This window comes from Chelonus insularis, unplaced genomic scaffold, assembly GCF_013357705.1.
Source record: "Chelonus insularis isolate UGA/USDA-ARS -01 unplaced genomic scaffold, ASM1335770v1 contig_55_pilon, whole genome shotgun sequence".
NCBI lineage: Eukaryota > Metazoa > Arthropoda > Insecta > Hymenoptera > Braconidae > Chelonus > Chelonus insularis.
The window spans coordinates 536,826-557,489 of NW_023276643.1; the positions used below are offsets into that span (position 1 = coordinate 536,826).

General features: G+C 30.0%; 1 protein-coding gene across 1 annotated transcript in view; it reads right to left on the reverse strand.

Annotated features, from left to right (window-relative positions):
* The window catches only part of KaiR1D (Kainate-type ionotropic glutamate receptor subunit 1D), a 472,789-nt gene that overhangs the window by 270,426 nt on the left and 181,699 nt on the right, over positions 1–20,664 (reverse strand). The window contains exon 3 of the mRNA XM_035088617.1: positions 16,345–16,500. Coding sequence (XP_034944508.1) covers positions 16,345–16,500 — 156 coding nt within the window. The remainder of the gene's footprint in view (positions 1–16,344; positions 16,501–20,664) is intronic.

Sequence of the window (20,664 nt, forward strand, 5' to 3'; positions counted from 1 at the left end):
GATTTTTTTATGATGAATTTTTTGATTCAATTTGATGAATTGTGCTTGCAATTTTCGAATGACAGTAATGTTTTGATATTAATTATATTTACATTGCTATCATATATTAACATTGATTATTACACATTGACAAGCATCTATTCAATTATGTTAAATTATTTTTAAGTCGTATATAGCGCAATTCCATGGGCCTTGACAGTGTCTTTATAAAATCAAGGGGAAACTAAATGAATAATAATTACGGAAACTTGATGACAAGATTGTAGTATATGTTGCAAACGACAGTAGGTTCCAGGTTACTCTGCGTTCGTTCAATTTGAGACCAAAGTAGTTGAGTAGTTAGATACCTAAGCAACAACTAAGTTAGTGATATTCATGTTAAAATCTTCATGGCGTCTTGCTAGTACGTTGAAGTCTGTTTTGCACTTCCAGAAAATTTAATGATGGACTTTCAAATTGGAAATAGTATAAAATTCACGGTGAATCGGTTTGATAATAGTTCGTTAATTTATTTACGTCTTTATCTGGCTTCTGAAAGGATCAATTTTTTTAGTGTAACTGAAATATTTTATCACACACGATAGATTTAGACAAAAAATCGCCGTTTGTAAAAATTTATTTGGGTACCCGTATGGAAGTAAAACATATGAAATAAATCTACAAAATAATATAATTATCACATAAGGTGATATAAGGTAATGTAGATAGCCAAAAGAGGTATCTTTCTTTTTATATTTCGTTTTTTAATGAAGGAACATGAAAAAAAAAAACATATTTCCGATATGTTTTTTCTTATAAGAAAAAAATTTGGTGGATGAGCAAATTTGACGCTTCAGAGATAAAGTGTCTTGGGAAAAAGAATGTGAGGGTTCTATACTTTGTTTTAGGCTGTAAGAGGGACGGCAGAGTTGGGAGGAGCCGCGATAAAGACGAGTGCAGGCACGATTGATAGGGGAATTTACACAAGTTTGGGATAGCTTAATTAGTAGAGCATCCAGCGCGTAACTGGAAGGTACGGGTTCGATCCCCGGTCCTAGCAGTGTATTTTTTCAAAAACAATCGTCCTGTACAAATCGTGGAGTCGTCGGATTATGTGTTTGGTCTGGAGCTCTAATTTCAAAAAATTATCGAATATTATTTACCAGGTCTAAATCAACGTTTTCCGCAATCTCTAAACTAACGTACACGTAAAATTGGTGTTTAACATACATGAAATCTGATACAAATAATTTTTTAATTATTTTTATTGATTAGTTTTCAGCTATTAATGTTTTTGTCGTGTACTCATCGGAATACCCACTAGACTGTATCCATCTTATTCATAAACTTAAATGTATTTACATGATTAGTAATATGTGAAGATAAGTGGATTCTGATTGTATACTTACAAAGTAAATATGATAGATATCAGTAGTTATAGTGACTGCATTCTTGTACGAAAATTGCAGATTCAAATAAATTAAAAATAATTAAAAATCACCTCTTAGGATGTGAAATCGACCGACCTTCTTTCTCTGAGCATCATTGCTTTGTTTATAATATACGAAATTGGAAAAATTTTGTTGCGTAAAAATTAAGTGAAATGATAGTTTCTTCGTGGAGCAAACATGCGTTTTTTTTTATCAAGTTAATAATTAGAGTTTTTAATTGCTATGAAGTTCTCTCACTAACAGATGGTAAAGTTGGTTACAAGTTATTCTTACTTAAGCGCAAATATACATGTAATTGTGGTATTTTCTTAATAAATTTGTATTTTTGAAATATTTAATTCCATAAATATGTACAAAAAATCGTACAATCTTTTAAAAAAACAGCCCCTTCCTTCTGGCCTGTGAAAAAATGTGCGCCAAACATAAATAACGACAATGATGAAATTACAAAAAGTCCTAAAGTCATTAAACGCCATTTTTTCAAATCTACAAATCAACAATATTTAAAATGAATTATTTTCTTCGGTTTTTTTTTTGAAGAAAAATTTAGTACGTTTAATGATACAATAAACATAACAACTAAAAACTTGGCGTGACTGTTATTTATTAATTGGCTTAAATATTTTCAATATTTTCACAATTTCATGCTTTTATAAAATCTTAACAGTCACGCCAAGTTTTTAGTTGTTATGTTTATTGTATCATTAAACGTACTAAATTTTTCTTCAAAAAAAAAACCGAAGAAAATAATTCATTTTAAATATTGTTGATTTGTAGATTTGAAAAAATGGCGTTTAATGACTTTAGGACTTTTTGTAATTTCATCATTGTCGTTATTCATGTTTGGCGCACATTTTTTTACAGGCTAGAAGGAGGGGGCTGTTTTTAATCAGATTGATATAACTGAATGTTAATACTAACCTTTGTAATTAAATGTAATTTGTCTGATGCATCGTGTATAAAATTCATAATTTCATCCCATTTTAAAATTGAAGTTTTCTTTGTTTTGTAACCTTTCGAATTATTTTTAATGAGACACTTTCGACTTTGAAATTTACTATTATCAATACTTTGTTTTGGGTATAATGTTTTCTCTAACACTGACACAATACTCGACAATGTTGTCGGTTGTAATCTTGCACTCAATTCTTCAAAATAAACAACTAAATTGCTTTCTTCTGATTTGGACAAAGAATTTTTATGACTTTCTTGCCACTTTCTTTACACTTTGTAGTTTAATGCATACCGATCTCCCGATTTCTTTGGTAACATACCCAACTCAATAATTAATTGAGCCTCTGCATTAACGTCTCTTAAAGTCTCATCTCCCTTCGGAGATTTATCTGATGATGATAATTTGTCATTCTTCTTTTTTATTATTAAATAACAACTACAACATCATTAAAAAAAAAAGCTGATAATTTTTAAGGTTAAACGCAGTCACAGTTGTTAGCACTACTGACTAGGGGCAGTTTTACGTATCAGTGTGCACGAGAAAACTTTTTTGTTCCACTGTTAGCTTCTCCGGTTACCAGAGAAATACTGATAAAAAAAAGTTTGATTTTACTGCTCTAAATAGAATGAAACTAAGTTGAAATTTTTGAAATCCCAAAAATCGTTTTTTTGTATCTTATGAATTTCTCGTTCTTTTGTGAGTAAAGGTTTCTGAATTTTATGAAAAACTTTAGTCATTCTTCCCATAGTTGTCACTAAATTATTGTTGAGGGTAAAATAGCTGTAAGTAGGGGAAGGGGGGGGGGTATCTAAGGAAAATACCAAAAATACAGTATAATTATCACATTTATTATTCTTATTTATTTATCACACAATGTCTTATTTATCTAACTACAATTTGGCATAGTCTTTGGGAGATGAACTTACAGCATTTAAAGAAAATAAATGATTTAATGGGAACTTGCGAAAAACCATCTTGCCCCTTACCGTGGGGTAAGCTAATTATTATCACAATAAATACAAATATGAATTTCTTCGGTGTTATCATCATCCACACCAGCACAAGCATTGTGAGCCCAACGTCCACAAAGCTGACAGCCTACCCAACCTTCGGATAATTTCAAAAAAGTATGATTTTCATCCTTACAATAGAGACGAATTGCATCTTCATCATCATTATTTTTCGTTTCGGCTGCAACTGTAGTCTTTTGTTTTTTCTTAGCGTTTTTTTTGAGCCGGGGATCATTAGGATTGGTTACTTTCTTCAGTTTTTTTGAATTCTTCAGCTCATTGTTATAAGGAGTTGAAGTAATGACAGCTGTTTTTCCTCTCCGGTATTGCTTCCTCTTTTCAGTCCGTTCGACCGAAGGGATCGGCAAAATATCACCAGGGGATACATTTTCAAAGCTAGATGTAAGATCGCGGCACACTGCACGGATGGGAAATTTAGAAGCAAAAGAACATCTAGGTTCAGGTTCGGGAGCAGGTGTTTTACTCGTCTCAGGTGTGACTTGCTCGTTACGATCGGTGATAAAATCTATTCTTACTGGAGTGCATGATTCTGTTGTAACTTCAGGTCTTGTTGTAACTGCTCCAGGATGGGATGTTGTAGCCGTTGAAGACACAGTCGTGGCTACTGTGGTTGAAGGCACAGATGGAACTACCTCATACTGAGGCCCCTATACCCCATACCCAATGCACCGTGTTGCCCCAAAAGCTGAATTAGTAAAAAAAATATTTCTCAAAAGAAAAATAATAACTGAACATTTATCCAACTATACCACAACAAAGTATACAACCTTAACAACCATATACGAGAAAAGTCATAAATTGGGTAGTCATAATTACCTTACAGTAAAAACGTTTTCAACTGCCTAAAATTAGATCGAAAAGACACTCAACGTGATGTTCGTTTGTCGTACTTCCTACTATATTTCACAATTATCAATTAGAAAATATATAAAAAGTAAAAATGACATTTACCATACATAGTTCAATCTCTCTAAATTGATTACTTGTTTATTGATGTTCAACGAAAATTTTCCAAAAAAAAAAAAAAAAAAAAAAAAATTCAAATTATTTTTATTATTTGAATTTTCTATCGCATTTTTATTACCAATCAACTATTTTCTGTCGACATTTCATTCACAAAAAGGGTGATTACGTACGTCCGGACATCTCAAATAAATTGAAAAGTTTTATAAATGTGTTTCAAAGTGAACTGGACAATTTTGGTTATTTCAAGGTCACTAATTGATACTGAAAAATATAACGTTCCTGAATCTGCTGGATGTTTAGTTTCAAATTGATATCCATAAACTATACTATTTATCTCAAGTGCATTGAAATTTAAAGTTAATTTATTACAATTTAGAATTAAACAGATTTTACTGTTATAACCTGGATTTGTATTTTTTTTTTTTTTTATTAATAAAAACTTTAACTAGAAAACAGTTGAAGCAAAGGAATAGAAGTATCAGGAACACAGAGAAAAAGGAAGGTAAGCAAGTAAAGAAAACCTACAAAAAATCAATAATAAAAAAATAGAGACGCAAGGAAAAGGGTTCACGCAATTACAGTTCAGGTGCAAACCATGTGGGGGACATAGAGCTCCAAGGCACATGCTAAGTAAACACAGGTGAATCCTGCGTAAGGGAGCACTAGAGCCAAAAAGATGCGCCGGACACTAATCAAAAGGAGAAGGAAAAAATTGCGTAGATGATTGGAGGAAATTAGGGCTAGGCCTAAATAATTAAATTAATTAAAACTTTGGATTGGAGAACGCCAATCTAGAAGCTTCCTAGGGATGCGCGCAAAGCACCTTAGAAAGCGCAGACTTGGACACAAGAGACACTCTTTTCCAAATTTTTACTGAGCACGGTGCAAATCCGAACTCAGCTTGATATAATTTTTCAAACTCAGAATACTTTTAAATTAATTCTTGATTCAACTCTAAAATTCAAAAATAAATTTTTGGGCTTGAAATATACTCATTTGAGATTAAATAATCCTACGTGGATTTTCTTTCAAATAAATTGCATATTCAAATTCATTTTTATTTATCTCTTAACAAATATTATTAAAACAAAAATAGGGAGTGTAAGAAGAAAGAAGATCAGTCAACTAGAAGGCTTCAGCGAAGATTTCCAACGAGCCAACGACAACCTTTCACCAAGACAGCCATAAAACCATAAAATCATCTCGACAACGCCGAAAGACGCCGCACCAACGCCGAGAGCCGAGAATCGAAGCGTCAACTAAACCAAGCAACTGCAGCCTTTCACCCGTATACAACCTTCTGCTACCTAGCTACCTGTTAGCCAAGCTGTAAAACAATTTAGTGAGTAAAAAGATGACAGAAATTAAATAAAGAATTGACTATCATAAAAACAAATCTCTATCTTTCTTTGAGAAAATTAAATGCTCCAGTGTGGTTTGTAAAGCACTAAGAACCTTTCCTATTTTTTTAATTCTCCATCTAAAGTATATTCTGCGTGGTCTCCGCACCCACGGTGAGTAGAGGACGATTGGGTCTTGGCTCGAAAAAGAGACTATTCTGTTACTGAGACGTAACATTTACCGTATATTATTCCATTTGCTTCATTAGCAAAGAAGACGTATATTTTTTTTACTTTATGCGCGACTAAAAAAATTTATTAAATGTATTTTTTTTTTCATCATCAATCAAATAAATCAATATATTTATATTGATTTTTTTCATTCCAAATCCAACTCAATACGTTATTTGTATTTTATTAAAAAACAACTAATAACTCTGGTTTGTCAATAAATTTAATGAGAAACAGATAGATCTCATAAATGAGAAAAATTTGCATTGTGTGTCTAATGGAAAATGACAACATCTATTAAACTGTTAACATCTCTGAGGACATTTCACCTATTAGTAATGGAAGAGATATAAAACCTGGAAAGTCATGTTAATATTTAAAAAGTTCACTTTTCTCATCATCAAAAGTCTATCTAAAACTTTGCTACTTTTATATTATAGTTTACAACATTTTAATTCTTTTATTTTGCCTTTTCAATGATCGAAAAACTTGGAAAAATGTACATGCGTATTTCAAACTCAAACTACTGGACACGAAATGCAACTTACGATTAACTTTCTAACATTGTTTTCGTTTTTTTTTTTCTTATTTCTCGAAACATTCAGCGTGTTAGTGTGATCAGAGATAGAAGCTGATACATGTATATGGCTTTTTGAAAATTACTGTGGAAACACTCAAGAGAGCTACTGCAATAGAACGCGTCGCTTTACACTACACTTTCAAAGAAAATTTTCCATTTTTATTCTCGGTTCAATTTACCATGGAGTCATAAATTCAAAATATAAACTTTTCGTAGCGATGTATACAATATACTGCACAATTGTTTTCTAAACATTTCTTTTTAAATAAAATAAAATTGAGAGTAGAAATCCAATTCAAATTTTATTCCCATAGAATCGTTTAAATACAAAAAGTATTGTACAATTTTCCTACAATGAGAAAAAAATTAATGACAGAAAAAGTTTTTAGTAAATATAAGATAGAATGTACTTTTGTATCGTGGAGAATGTTAATTGTCATTGTGCACACAGAATATCTCAACGAATCTTTGTAATCTACTTTCTCAATTTTTTACGCTCAAACGACTGAAATAAAATTTACTTCAAAATTAAAATTTTCTGTCTTCTTATTTATTCTATTGTTAAATTGAGCAATGAAGAATATTTAAAGAAAGAAAAAATGAAGAGTATTTGAATATTGAATGATATTTTTTTTCATATCAAAAAAAAATATAATCCCGATTCAGGAGTACCTCTACTTTTGCCAATTTTTAAACACATACAGACGATTCCATAACTAGGACCACTAGTCTAGGACGATTTTTAGTGAAAAATATATTTTATTGAGACCGGAAGTCAAACCCGAACCTTTCAGTTACAGGCTGGCTCTTCTACCATTTATAGTCTAGTAGCCATGTGAATTTATCGTGCATTAATTATAGAATGATAATAAAAATTTTTTGGTTACATATTCTAGTAGGAAATAATGAGAAGAGTATTTGCGCAAATTGTTATTACTTGGAAATAATAATTACTATTGTCTATCGAGTGTCAAAGTTTGGCAAATTGCGTTTTTCCACTTTTCACCGCTTACGTAGCGAGAACGGCAAGAGATATAAAAAAAAAATTAACATCTTTTTTGTAGAGAATCGAATTCTCTACAAAAAAGTCCGCGAGAGCACCTGTCTATCGTGGACAGGTAAAAATGTACGTTTTTATTGTAAAGGGGCGGGGCCTTTTAGTGCGGGAGATCACGTGAGCGATGACTATTGTAACGTGTAGAATTAAATATTTGAAAAACTTGAAAAAACTCTAGACTGAGTAAAAATTGTTGAAAAAAGACATACAACGTACCAAATCGCACGAGAAAAGTGCGTAGAATTCTTTTTTTTATATAAAACTATAAAAAATAATTTACGAATCCGAAAAACTGAAAAAAATGTAAAATAATATTTTATGATTACTATAGTATTATAATAAGTAATAATAAAAAATTTTTTGAGAACATAAGTAAGTGACAGCTAGTTTGCAATAATGATGGAGTAACTGTAAAAAATATATGAAGTAAAAAAATTGTTTAAAAAACAGTTAAAAAAAATTTTATAATTTTTCCGGATGCATCAGTTAAAAGAGCATCGTTCATCATTAAAAAATAAATTTTCCACTAACCATAATTATTATTAGAGCTATTTTTGTTTATAAACAATTGAAAATTGACATACTACGAACGAATTTTCAATAAATCCAACATTCTGTTGATAATTGTTTATAAGAAACCTACACATTGAAATTAAAAAAATTTTTAATAATTAAAAATTACGAATTTATCTATAACAAATGCTAAAAAAAATTGTTTCATACTCTTCACATGAAAATATGCGACTTTGCTGTACATAATGTTCATATTAAAAAATAACTTTACCGCCAAAATAGGAATGAAAGAATCCAAAAACAACATTTGGATTTTTTTCAGTCTTAAAAAAAACTTTTTTCAAAAAACTAAGATAGCCATTTTATAGAGCGGAAAAAATCCGATCTGCATTGGCCATGAAATGTGCCCATAAACAAAAAAAATATAAGGGTGCAAGGTTCACGAAAGAAATAAAAAAAAAAAGACGCTTCAGATACTATAAAAAATCGAAAAATTAATTATTTTTTTTTAAAATTCCAACGAAAAAATGTTCAGAAAACGACTCGAAACATTCCATAATTTTTTTGAATTTTTTAAATAATGAGAAGTATTTTTTTTATATTAATTAGCCTAAAATAGTCATTTTTGGTGCGTGCGTTCAGAGTGCTGCACTTTTTACCTGTAACAGGTGAGTATAAGCTCTCGTGGACTTTTTTGAAGAGAATTCGATTCAGCCTGATTTTTGGCTTAAAATGTGCAGAACCGAAAATTGAACAAAATCCAGCTAAAACCGGGCTAGTTGGAGCATTTTTACGAAAATTAGAGCAATTTAAATAATTAATGATTAATGAAAATAATAAAAAAATTTGGTAATTATCTAAAGATCATCCCCCACCCTTTATCGACTTGGGGTTTTAGGGGGTGTTAGAGGGAGGTAATAACAATATACAAACGGTGAAATTAGCCATCGATCATTTTTTTTCTATTCTGTACAACTCATCATGCGCGCTGTTTGGATAAAGATTTTGTAAACATATAAGAAATTTGTCTTTGTAAACATACAATTTCTGGTATGTTTAGTTTACGTTTTTATCCTTTTTCTTCGAATTTCTTTTTTACCAATACATTGTAAGGTAATATTTATATGCAATATTGAAGAATCGATATATCGACAATGAATCTTCTTTATTTGTTTTCTTGATTGAATCGAGACAATAAGTTGAGTTAAGATAAAATAGGTCAGTTCAATTAAAACCTTTATCATGAAAATAGGTAATTTTGTGTTGATGGCTAGTGATCGAGAATCATTATTCAATTTTTCACTTGGAGAAAAATTAATTCGTGAACATGTAATCTGTCAAAATATAACAATAAATCGTGATACATTAATGTTACAATGTCCGTTCAATATTTATAAAACTATTGCTAAAAGAAGACACCAGAGAATAAGATATATATATCGTATTTCGGCTTTAAATGGTACGTGGTTTGAAGGTGTTTATGATACTCAAAAATTGTGTATTAGTAAATTGTGTAAAATTGTGTGATGGCAGATTTAGAAATCAGTAGTCAAACTTGTATTAATTTTGCATCTTCTTCTCGAGAGGTGAATATTTTTTTCGTTTATTTCAATATTGTAATCGTCAATTGTAAAAAATTCTTGATTTATTATACTCTTATGTAGGTTTGTCTTTATTGGACCGAACATGCAGATCAGCAAATTGGTGGAATTGGTCACACAATGTTAAGATAATCTAGGTCACTTATTTATTGTCTACTGCATAATATAAATAATTATCTAAAGTATTTGAACATAATTTTCAACGTATTTTACGTAATTCTAAAAAATTTCATATTCTTTGTAGCAATTTCAATTCGTTAGAAATAAAAAAAGATACCAAATAGATAGTAAAAACATTAAATTTCAGTAGGTGAGAAATCGATCATCAACGTACAAAGTGCACCTAGGACCAATTTTCCAAAATTATTATTTTATCCAATTTCTCAATAACTTTCTGCTATTGATCATAATTTGGCTTTTATTGTCATAAAACATGATATTTTTTTTGTTGAAACATTCGGAAAATTATTTTGACGTTTTATATTTTTATATTCTTCGAATATTTTTAAATATATTTTTAGTTGCATGTCATGTGATAAAAACTTCTTAGAATACAACCACACCTAGACTGAATAATTAATTTCATATCCATCATATTCTACTGCATGCAGAAAAAATAGTAAATACTAATAAAAAAGTGCATAATTACATTGATTTCATTGCTCATTTTTTCTGCTAAATTATTGCAAAAATAATAAGTCAAAAATACCGTAGATTTCAGTTCTACACGGAGAAAAATGTTCAGTAGATTTTATTCAATTTTTTGTTATTTTTACATAAGTTTAATGAACGTATATGGACAGCATCACTGTTAAGTATTAACTACTAAAAAATTTATGTAATGTTCGAACGCTGTTCGAGTTTACTCACTTATAAATAAAAACGACAGAAATTAAGTTACAATTCTGACACATAGTTTTATATAAATTTAGCACATATAATGTGTAAAATTTACATAACAACTGAAGTAAAAATTAATTAAAGATATGTAAGAATAAAAACTCATCTCAGCATAAAAGTTTGGTAAAAGCTACATAACAAAGAAACGATTAAGTATACATAAGTAATATGCAAAAGTAACATTAGGAATGTTATGTTAATGCTACTTATATATTTTTTTGATTTAATTTAATATGCAGTAAATTATTGGAATTTAATTATTAGGATAATTGCAACAAAATTATTGTAAAAAAATACATCATGTTTAACATTTAATATTTTTTATTAAAAACTTCAAATCACACAACGAGTCATTACAAATTTTTTTTCATGTTTTTCAATGAATAAACATTGTTCAACATTTGGAAGATTATTATACAGTATGACATACAAATCGTCACTTTTTTCCACTTCATATGCAAAAAAGTGATTATTAAAACAAATAGGATGTAATTTATGAACTAAGAAATATGAGTTATTATTAGCCATGTACACACTATCGATAATTCCAAATACAGGAAAATTATTCATTTCAACTATAATTACTGTGTTTTCTGTATATTTAATTTCTGAAACAGTCAACCAAGACACCTTATTTATACAGTTTTTAAGAACTATGTCTGAAAAATATTTATTGTAAACGTCATTTGAAAGTTTTCTTTGAATTCCAATTTCTATACTTTCAGATAAATTTAAATCATTAATATATGATCACTTAATAAACTATAATTCACTATAAATTATAATCACTAAATAAATTACAGCACTTCAATAGTGTGTCCTGGCTCACTGCTCCAGGTCAACTAAAAATTCAAACTGTCGATCGATAAATGGAAGGAGTATTTTTCGTATTAGCACACCAATAACTTAGGTGATCAGTTGTTTTTATTTCATACTTGAGTAAAATCTACAGAACTCTGAAGTAAACAAAACCGATGACTGAATTCTAGGAAACCTGCGGTCATCATATGTTTATATTACTTTGCCTGTGAGTAAATCTGGCTCTACAAGACTAATCACAAGAAAGTAATTTCTACATAACAGATTCAATAAATGAACTTGAAAACTCTTCAACATTCCTGACGAGGAAATGTAGCATTGGTTCAATGTCAAAATTACACAAAACTAATGTAACAACGCGATAAAGAAGTGACATAAATCTACATGTAATTTTTAATTAGGTCTACAATAGTTTGAACACAAACAACATGTAGTCTTTACTTAAAATTATGTAAAAATTACTTAAAAAAATCGACATAACTTTTTATGCAAAATCTACCACATGATTTTTCTCCGTGTATTATTTCAAACTTACAATAAGCATTTAGAATATAGTAAGATAATTATAAAATCTACTCAATTCTGCTCTATTCATAGGTCATAAACGCCATTAGTAGTGCTGCGTAATCAACTCTTTATCAATAAATCAATTAATAAATTCATTCAATTCTTGAAAATTTTATTTATTTAATTATGTGTCTATGTTGTAATATTCGTTTCCTTCGTAATCTATTTTTCGCATTTTCATAATTACTTTCATTGAAAAATGTTCTTAATAAAAATTTAAACTACACGGAGAAAAAGGAATTTTAAATTTTACTCCAAAAAATAGTAGTCTGTCGCCTGGGGTACAAAAATGGCAATAAGCAATTGTTTGATTAATATACAATACAACTTTTTCTTGTAAAAATTTTATTATAAAAGTAATTTTTTAGTCTGTAAGTAATATTTTTTATTACTGGGAAATTAAAGACTATCATCAAATATCGATTACAGCTGTTGTAACAGTTGAGAAACAAAATAAAAGATTCAGTAAACATTGTTGCTGTTACTGTACAATAAACTTGAATGTTTATACGAAGAATTTCATGTTGTGAACAATATGCACACCAAAAAATCAATGCCACACATAAAGCATAGACGCATTCAATAATAATTCACCAATGAAAAGAATTATCGAATCATCAACTACTATATTAACTATATATAAGTATCACGGAGGAAAAAGTAAAGGGCGAGTGACTGGAATTCTAAAAGTAGTCATAAAATGAGTGCGTAAAAATAAGGACGGTCGACCTGTACAGTAAAATTTATATTACGTTTCCAATCAAAATATTTATGCGATTCAACTTTGCCGTAAAAGATAAACTCCTTTACACGCAAAGTCCATTACAATTCATGTAAATTAGAAGTTGAACATTGATATATGTATAACTGGAAAGCGTTACGAGCCTTAATATTTTTCTCCGTGTAAGAAAAATACATAAAAATCAATAAGCAACTTGCAGGACACATTTCGCAATATTTGTGATGACTTGTTTTTTACAATTATTCGACAATAAATTTTTTCATTATTCAATCATTCGAAACATTTTTTATTTATGATACCTGCAAAATCTATAAAAATCAAGAAGAAACACGTAGAAAGCTTTTTTTTATTATTTATAACAATTTAATTTTGTTATTATTTCACAATCAATTATTTCCTCATACAATCATGTGGAACAACATTTTACTAACAATGCCTAAAAAATCCATTAGAATCGATATTTAGCATGTAGAAAATATTTATCAGTTAAATGTTGCTACTACATACTTATCTAGCATTATATATTATGAGTTTTCAATAAATCATTTCCACACATACATGGAAAATTATGAGCGCAAGAAAAGAAGCAATGTTTCAAGCATAATGTGACAGAGAGTGAAAACAATACGAAAGGCAAACGAGAAGGCACTTGAGGGAGCTCAACGTAAAAGGAAGTGATAAATGACACATTCAGTAAGTGAGAATACATGATGGAGCGCTTGATTAAAAAGCGTGAAATAGCGAGCAAAAATATTACTGTTAGAGGAGTGGCTAATCCGTAACTTTGTTAATAATCAATGGAAAATTCTCATTCAACTCTTAATCGAAAGGCTATAACCTTGAGTGACTATCTACGAAATATAAAAGCTTAAAATGCAGTAATTAAAAAGATAGTTGCATTTGAAGATTCATTGGTGACGTTACATAATATTTTTCATGTATGTTAAAATTAACACATTTCACATCTCCAAAGCGGTCCACTCAATTTTTTGTGTCATTTTAACACAAAGTGTATGTGTCAAATTTTTACACAAAATTTGTGTCAATGATTTGACACACACGAGAACTAATTTAACATAAATTTTGTGTTAATTCGACACGATAAATTCGTTATAATTTTACATAATTATGTATGAAATCAACTGATTTAGAATGTAGAAGTTTATTCAATGAATGTGTTAATTGATAAAAGTAATTTAAACAAATAAAAAATGATTTTTTTTGATTTCATGTATACACCCGTTTAAATATTGCAGGAAGTGCTGATTGTGACCGACACAAATAAAGAATATTCTATTGAGGAGATTCGAACCTACGACCACTTAAAAACTTACGCACGCAACGAAACCGACACCTTAGCCCCCTCGACTATCCAAAACTATTGAAAATGATTAAAATTTTCATGTTTATAAAGTTATCGCAGCTAGGCTATTCTAATACTGTTTATAATATGATATGAGGAACTGTTTCACACCGTAAATAAAATTTTACTATAATTCTAGTAAAATTTTCTTTAATAATTAACTTAATTAGCCAAGTAGTGAAGCCCTGATTATTTTCCTCAGTGTAGTATAATTTAACATACTAAATCAATTAATTTTACATACCATTGTTGAAAACATGTGCACTAAATAATAGTTTTATTAAAATACACTTCTTTTATGTTAGTTGTTTTTTCATTCATTTATTATTGTTATAATTATTCGTATTAATAATGTATTCAGTACACATTGAAAATTGATTTTGATATATAACACAATTTTTGTGTTAAAAATACACAAAAAAATGTACTTCTTTAATTTATTTTTCGTTACACGAAGACTGTGTTACTACTGTGTTGTTCATAACTTATTGACATTTTCATTGTGTTAAATCGAAATTTGTGTCAATACTTTCATTTAACAATAACAATGAATGTTAAATTAACACAGGATTGTGTTGCTCATTTAACACAAAAATTTTAACTACTACATTTTTTTTTACACAGAACAAAAAAATTTTTACTGTGTAGTTGGTAGCCTCGGCGCACATAGGACAAAGAGCGCGCTAGTATAAACAGGAGAGGTGGAAAATGTAAGCTTGGCGCCAAATATCGACCGCTACTTTAGATAAGACTACAAACGACCGTGTGCTTGATTAAGAAATGCTAAACGACGGAGTAAATAGAATTATAGTAGAAATGACCACTTCAAATCAGTTTAGAAGGATGTGAGAATTAAAGCCTTGCACAGCTCGTCAAATAAATTCCCGACAATTTCAGCTTATAAATCCTCAGCCACTTTCTAAGTTTCACGTAGGCACTGAGTCAATTAAAGAACATAAAGAAAAGAAAAAAAATCTAAGTTTAAAGCTATAAAATATAACGAATCACAGTGATTAAATTTGTGCAACATCTTTATTTTGTCAACGAGTGAAAAAAGATCTACAATTTCATATCTCAATATGATTGAAAAATAATTTTTTGATGAATGGAATTTTTAGTATAGTAGCCGTGTGAATTTATCGTGCATTAATTATAGAATGATAATAAAAATTTTTTGGTTACATATTCTAGTAGGAAATAATGAGAAGAGTATTTGCGCAAATTGTTATTACTAGGAAACAATAATTTCTATTGTTTATCGAGTGTCAAAGTTTGGAAAATTGCGTTTTTCCACCTTTTACCGCTTACGTAGCGAGAACGGTAAGATGGTGTATTTTCTACCCTCGCCTATCGGCGTGATGTTATACACGAGCAACTCGAGGACACAAGATGCTGAGTTTGCCACGGTGATGTAGATGAGACGCTATTTTATGTGTTATCGGCTTGTCCGATATTAGCGCGCTTAGTCTACATTTACCGGCATAACACCGCCCTAAGAGTGCTGTATTACCACCTTTGGCACTCTTATGGAATAGACGAGACACCAGTACTGCCCTATATGCCCGGTGAAATTGAGTCAGTCGTTGAGAACGGGAGAGCAAAAATTCTTTGGAATTACCCTCTCTCTACGCCTCAACGCATTGAACACAATAAGCCGGATATTACTCTTTTCGACCATACCACCAAGCACGTATAGTACATTGAGTTCTCAGCCCCGGCTGAGATGAATATACGTGCAAAAGAAGAGAGTAAACAGGAACGCTACAGAGAGCTCATGGAAGTCATGCGAAATGTCTATCACGAATACACAGCGCACGTGATAGTCCTGGTGATTGGCACCTTCGGAGGGATGAGGGACCGCTTTCTGACAGAGCTTCGAACAATACTAGTCTGCCGTAGTCAGGCTGAGATTCTCGCGGCTCGTATGCAGAAAGCGGTCATCCTTGGTTCTCTCCGTATCCTGAGACGTTTGTAAAATTTTGACTGAACGGCTGCAGTCTCAGCTCACCCTCAAACTTGAGGGAGTCGGGTGTCTGCAGGATAATCCTGTCTGGTCAGGCTCCAGGTGGGTCGGAACCCTAGGACCCCTGGCCAGGCACCTTTGACGAATCGCAAGATGATAATAATAATAATAGTAATGGAGTGCAATGCCGCTAAAGGAAAAATGCTTAAAAAGAAAATTAAAAAAATGAAAGCTGGCATCATTTTTGACATAAAAACACTGGAAACTGTTACATATGTCTATTTACCTCGTTTTGAAGCATGGAAGCTGTCTTGTGGTAATATTTTTTCGATCTGAGCGCTGAGTCTTGATTTTGGCAAGATATCCCTGTTGGCGTTGATCTTCTCCACTGCGTAACGAAACGCTACTTCCTGTTTATCGTCGGATGGATGAAATAACCCACCTGGGAAATCATACACTTTATATTAAAGTCTATTATTTCAGAGAAAAATTATTGTTAAAATGATCTACTTATTTTTCCACTTCGTATCCCTTACGGTATTATCACTTATTTTTACTCAAGAAAAGATTCTTTTTGTGCCTAGCGTATATAAAAAACAAACCAATTAATAGAAATGTTAAAAAAATGGGTGCATTGATCAGTTTTCTCTCTCAACAAGTATGCTGTCTTAATGGTTTCTTCTAAAAGTTCTTCCAATCTACGTAAAGACGCTTTTATTTTGAAACCTCTGGATATAATTCTTTTCTATTGTGAAAGTCGTCTCATCTATCAAAGAAATAAACTACATTAAGAAAATTTTTCGTGAAAAATTATTCTTAACTTTGAGTCAACCGCGTGATATCTTTAAAATATAAGAAATATTGCACACTACTACTTATATGGTTGTATTATAAGCTGCATGTTATGCTCGTCAAATAGTTGTGAATATATTGTAAATAGATAATTTTAAGTATTATGTTTAACGGGTTATTATATTTTATGTAAATCTCTAAATGATAAAATCATTATAATGAACTTGAATGTTTATCTTGCCCGAATAATATCCATCTATTTTATTAGATACTAGGAGATTCCTGCGACTTCGTCCATCAATAACCTTACTCCAGAAACCCTATTGCTATGTGATCAAGTGAATGAAAAAAAAAAATATACATGCAAGTATTAATCTCATTAAAAACAGCCTTCTTCTTCTGGGCTGTACAAAAATGTGCGCCAAACATAAATAACGACAATGATGAAATTACAAAAAGTTTAACTAAATTACAAAATATTTAAAATGAATTATTTTCTTCGGTTTTTTTTCTGAAAAAAAATTTAGTGCATTTAATGATGCAATAACCATAACAACCGAAAACTTAGCGTGACTGTGATTTATTAATTGGCAAAAATATTTTCGATATAATCGGAATTTCATGCTTCTACAAAATTTTAACCGTCACGCCAAGTTTTTGGTTAATATTAAAAAAATACAAATTAGTTAGGAAAATAAATTAATTACTTGTATATTCGCGCTTAAGTAAGAATAACTTATGACCAACTTTTCAATCTGTTAGTGAGAGAACTTTATGGCAATCAAAAACTCTGATCACCAACATGATAAAAAAAGACTTATGATTGTTCCATGAATAAACTCTCATTTTACTTAATTTTTTCACAACGAAATTTTTTCCAATTTCGTATATTATGAATGAAGTAATGATGATACTTTATAGTATGCTTAATCGAAAGCCGAAATTTGCTTCCCTTTAAATTTCTTGATTTCAGCCCATGTTTATGATAGAATAAGGACAATATTTTAGTTTAGAAAAGTATATCCTACAAAAATCATCTTATCAAGAGACACGGTAGTGTCTCGTGCGCCAAACATAAATCGCCGCCATCTTGCCCTTACATCACGACGAGGCACCATCGTGTCTCTATACAAATTATAAGACGATTTTTGCAGGTTATAATTTTTAAATTAAAAATTTTTTTCTTATTATAACATAAATATAGGCTGAAATTAAGAATTTTCTCGAAAAGCGATCGTTGACTTTCGATTAAGCATACTATGAAGTATTATCATTGCTTTATTCATAATATACGAAATTGAAAAATTTTCGTTGCGCAAAAATTGAGTGAAATGAGAGTTTATTCATGGAGTAATCATACGTTTCTTTTAATCAAGTTAGTGGTCAGAGTTTTTAGTTGCTATGAAGTTCTTTCACTAACAGATTATAAAGTTGGTAACAGGTTAATTTTGCTCGAGCACGAACATACAAATAATTAAAACATTTTTTGGACAGATTATTTTTTTTTAATATTCCTTTTCAGTTAATTTGTACAAAAAATGGTGAAATCTCATCAAGAACAGCCACGCCAAGTTTTTGGTGGTTAAGTTTATTGTGTCATTAAACGTACTAAATTTTTTTTCAAAAAAAAACCGAAGAAAATAATTCATTTTAAATATTGTTGATTGGTAGATTTAAATAATTGGGGTTCAATGATTTTAGGACTTTTTGTAATTGTTGTATTCCTAATGACTGGACGATATTTTATTTAAATCTATGTGTTTATTATCAAGTAAATAAGTACACAATATTACAGAATATTTGTTGTATGAGCGATTTAGAAGATCTGAGTAGTTCAAATGATAGGTTCTAAGTAAGTCTCTGGATATCGAGAAAAGGAGCTTTATTTTAAAGGCTGATCCGAAGGTCCAGGAGAGGGGTTGAAATCTAGCTTGTAGAGTTAAAGGAAGTGTTTTTATGTAAGGGAAAGTTGGAGAAATCGGGATGAGTCCAAGGTTCATATTTTAGAAATCAGAAAGAACTCAAATATATTACATAAATACCGTTTTCTATTACTTGCCATGAATTCAATTGTAATAAACAATTTACATGAACTAAAAATAGCCGTTTCAGCGATTACTCCGAACAGACAGCGAAAATTTATATTTATCTACACGGAGAGAAAAATTGTATAATTCTTGTAGAAAAAATTGGAGAGAAATTACCATGCTCTTATAATGCGTGCGTGATCAACGACCAAAGTAAAAAATATTATTAAATTGAAACATAAAAAGTATTAGTCATGGCTTTATAAAAATTGTTGTGCTGGCGTGGTGAAATTTAGTGTGCTGTATTACAAAACTTCTTTATCGATTTAGTAAAATTTCTAAGTATGTTCAACAATATTTACACAGCCATGTATGAATTTTTCCATAGCATTATTTTCATTTATTTTTAAATTAGAAAACGGTTGTGATGTGGAAAATTAATTATGTTTTTTGATTTAGGAAAATTAAGGAATCCGTTAGATTTTAATATGGAGAAAACATTTTTATGAATTATTGAATATATCTTTATTTGCATCAAAATCAGTTTTTAAGAATAAATTTCGCACCATTAGATGCTTTTACAAGATTCGTAATCTGAAAGCTAAATAACTCATCCAAATTTAGTACATCCCATGTATACTGATTGTTGTACAATCGATGACATTCAGTTTTCTCGTAAAAATTTTATTAATTTTAATAAATAACTCCACTATATAACTAACACTGTTAACACTTTTCCATTTTACAAAAGTTGAGTCTTAACAGAAACTGATTTAATATTTTTAATTGTTGTCATTTTTTGGACCAAAGAAGACTTAGGAGATGTGTTGTGGAAGTTAGACTATTTAGTATGAACTACTTACCATTTCACTGTAAATAAAAAATAATACCAAAATCAGTTAATTATTTAAGATATGAAAAATAGATGTTATGAATGTTAAATATTAGTTGCTATCGACATTTAAGAAAAAATACTTACGTCGTCACAAAAATACGCACGTTTCTATGTCACTGTATAATATATAATGTATCACTCTTTATTAATAACATAGTCAATTACGCACTGAGGAACAATGAAGGTATTCAAACCTGCTTCGAAAAATTTTGAAGATGCTCGATCTTTTCCGATCTTCGATTCTTTCTTCCGTTAATAGCAAAATGCAAGTTGTTTTAACTTATTAGTAGAATATCTCGAAAACCATAAATCCGAGATCTAGACATAATGCGTATGATTTGCAGAAAATCGTTTTACAAACAAAACGACCCTATATAGGTTTCTCCATGATTAATAGTTAATGGAATATCATTTTTTTTTTGTTTAAACTCATTACCGTGCTCAATAGCGTTAATCCCTTCTTTCCCTTTCTTTCTTTCTACTATAAATAGATATCATTTGAAAAGTTATAAGACAGCATGATAAAATATATTAGTTTGTCTAGGACTCTATGGCAGCTTGAATAGTAATTGTTATAAGAAAAACAATTGGAAAATATTTTCCTGTCGGGAATGGATCTTTTTACTGTGCTGTTTTACAAATTTTACGGAGCTGAATTTTTTAATAGAATATTTTATCCTTCAAATTTTCTACGATTGTTTATAATTTCTATGTTTTTGCCGTACAAAATTGTATAGGTTCGACTTTTACGTGTTGATTGTAGTGCTGAGCACAGTAAGTTTTGTATGAATTTCCTCTCCGTGTACTATTTATTTATAGTACTACATAAATTTTTAGTGTAAAAACAGAATCTATGTAATATATTTAAGTTCTATCAATGCGTAATTTTTTC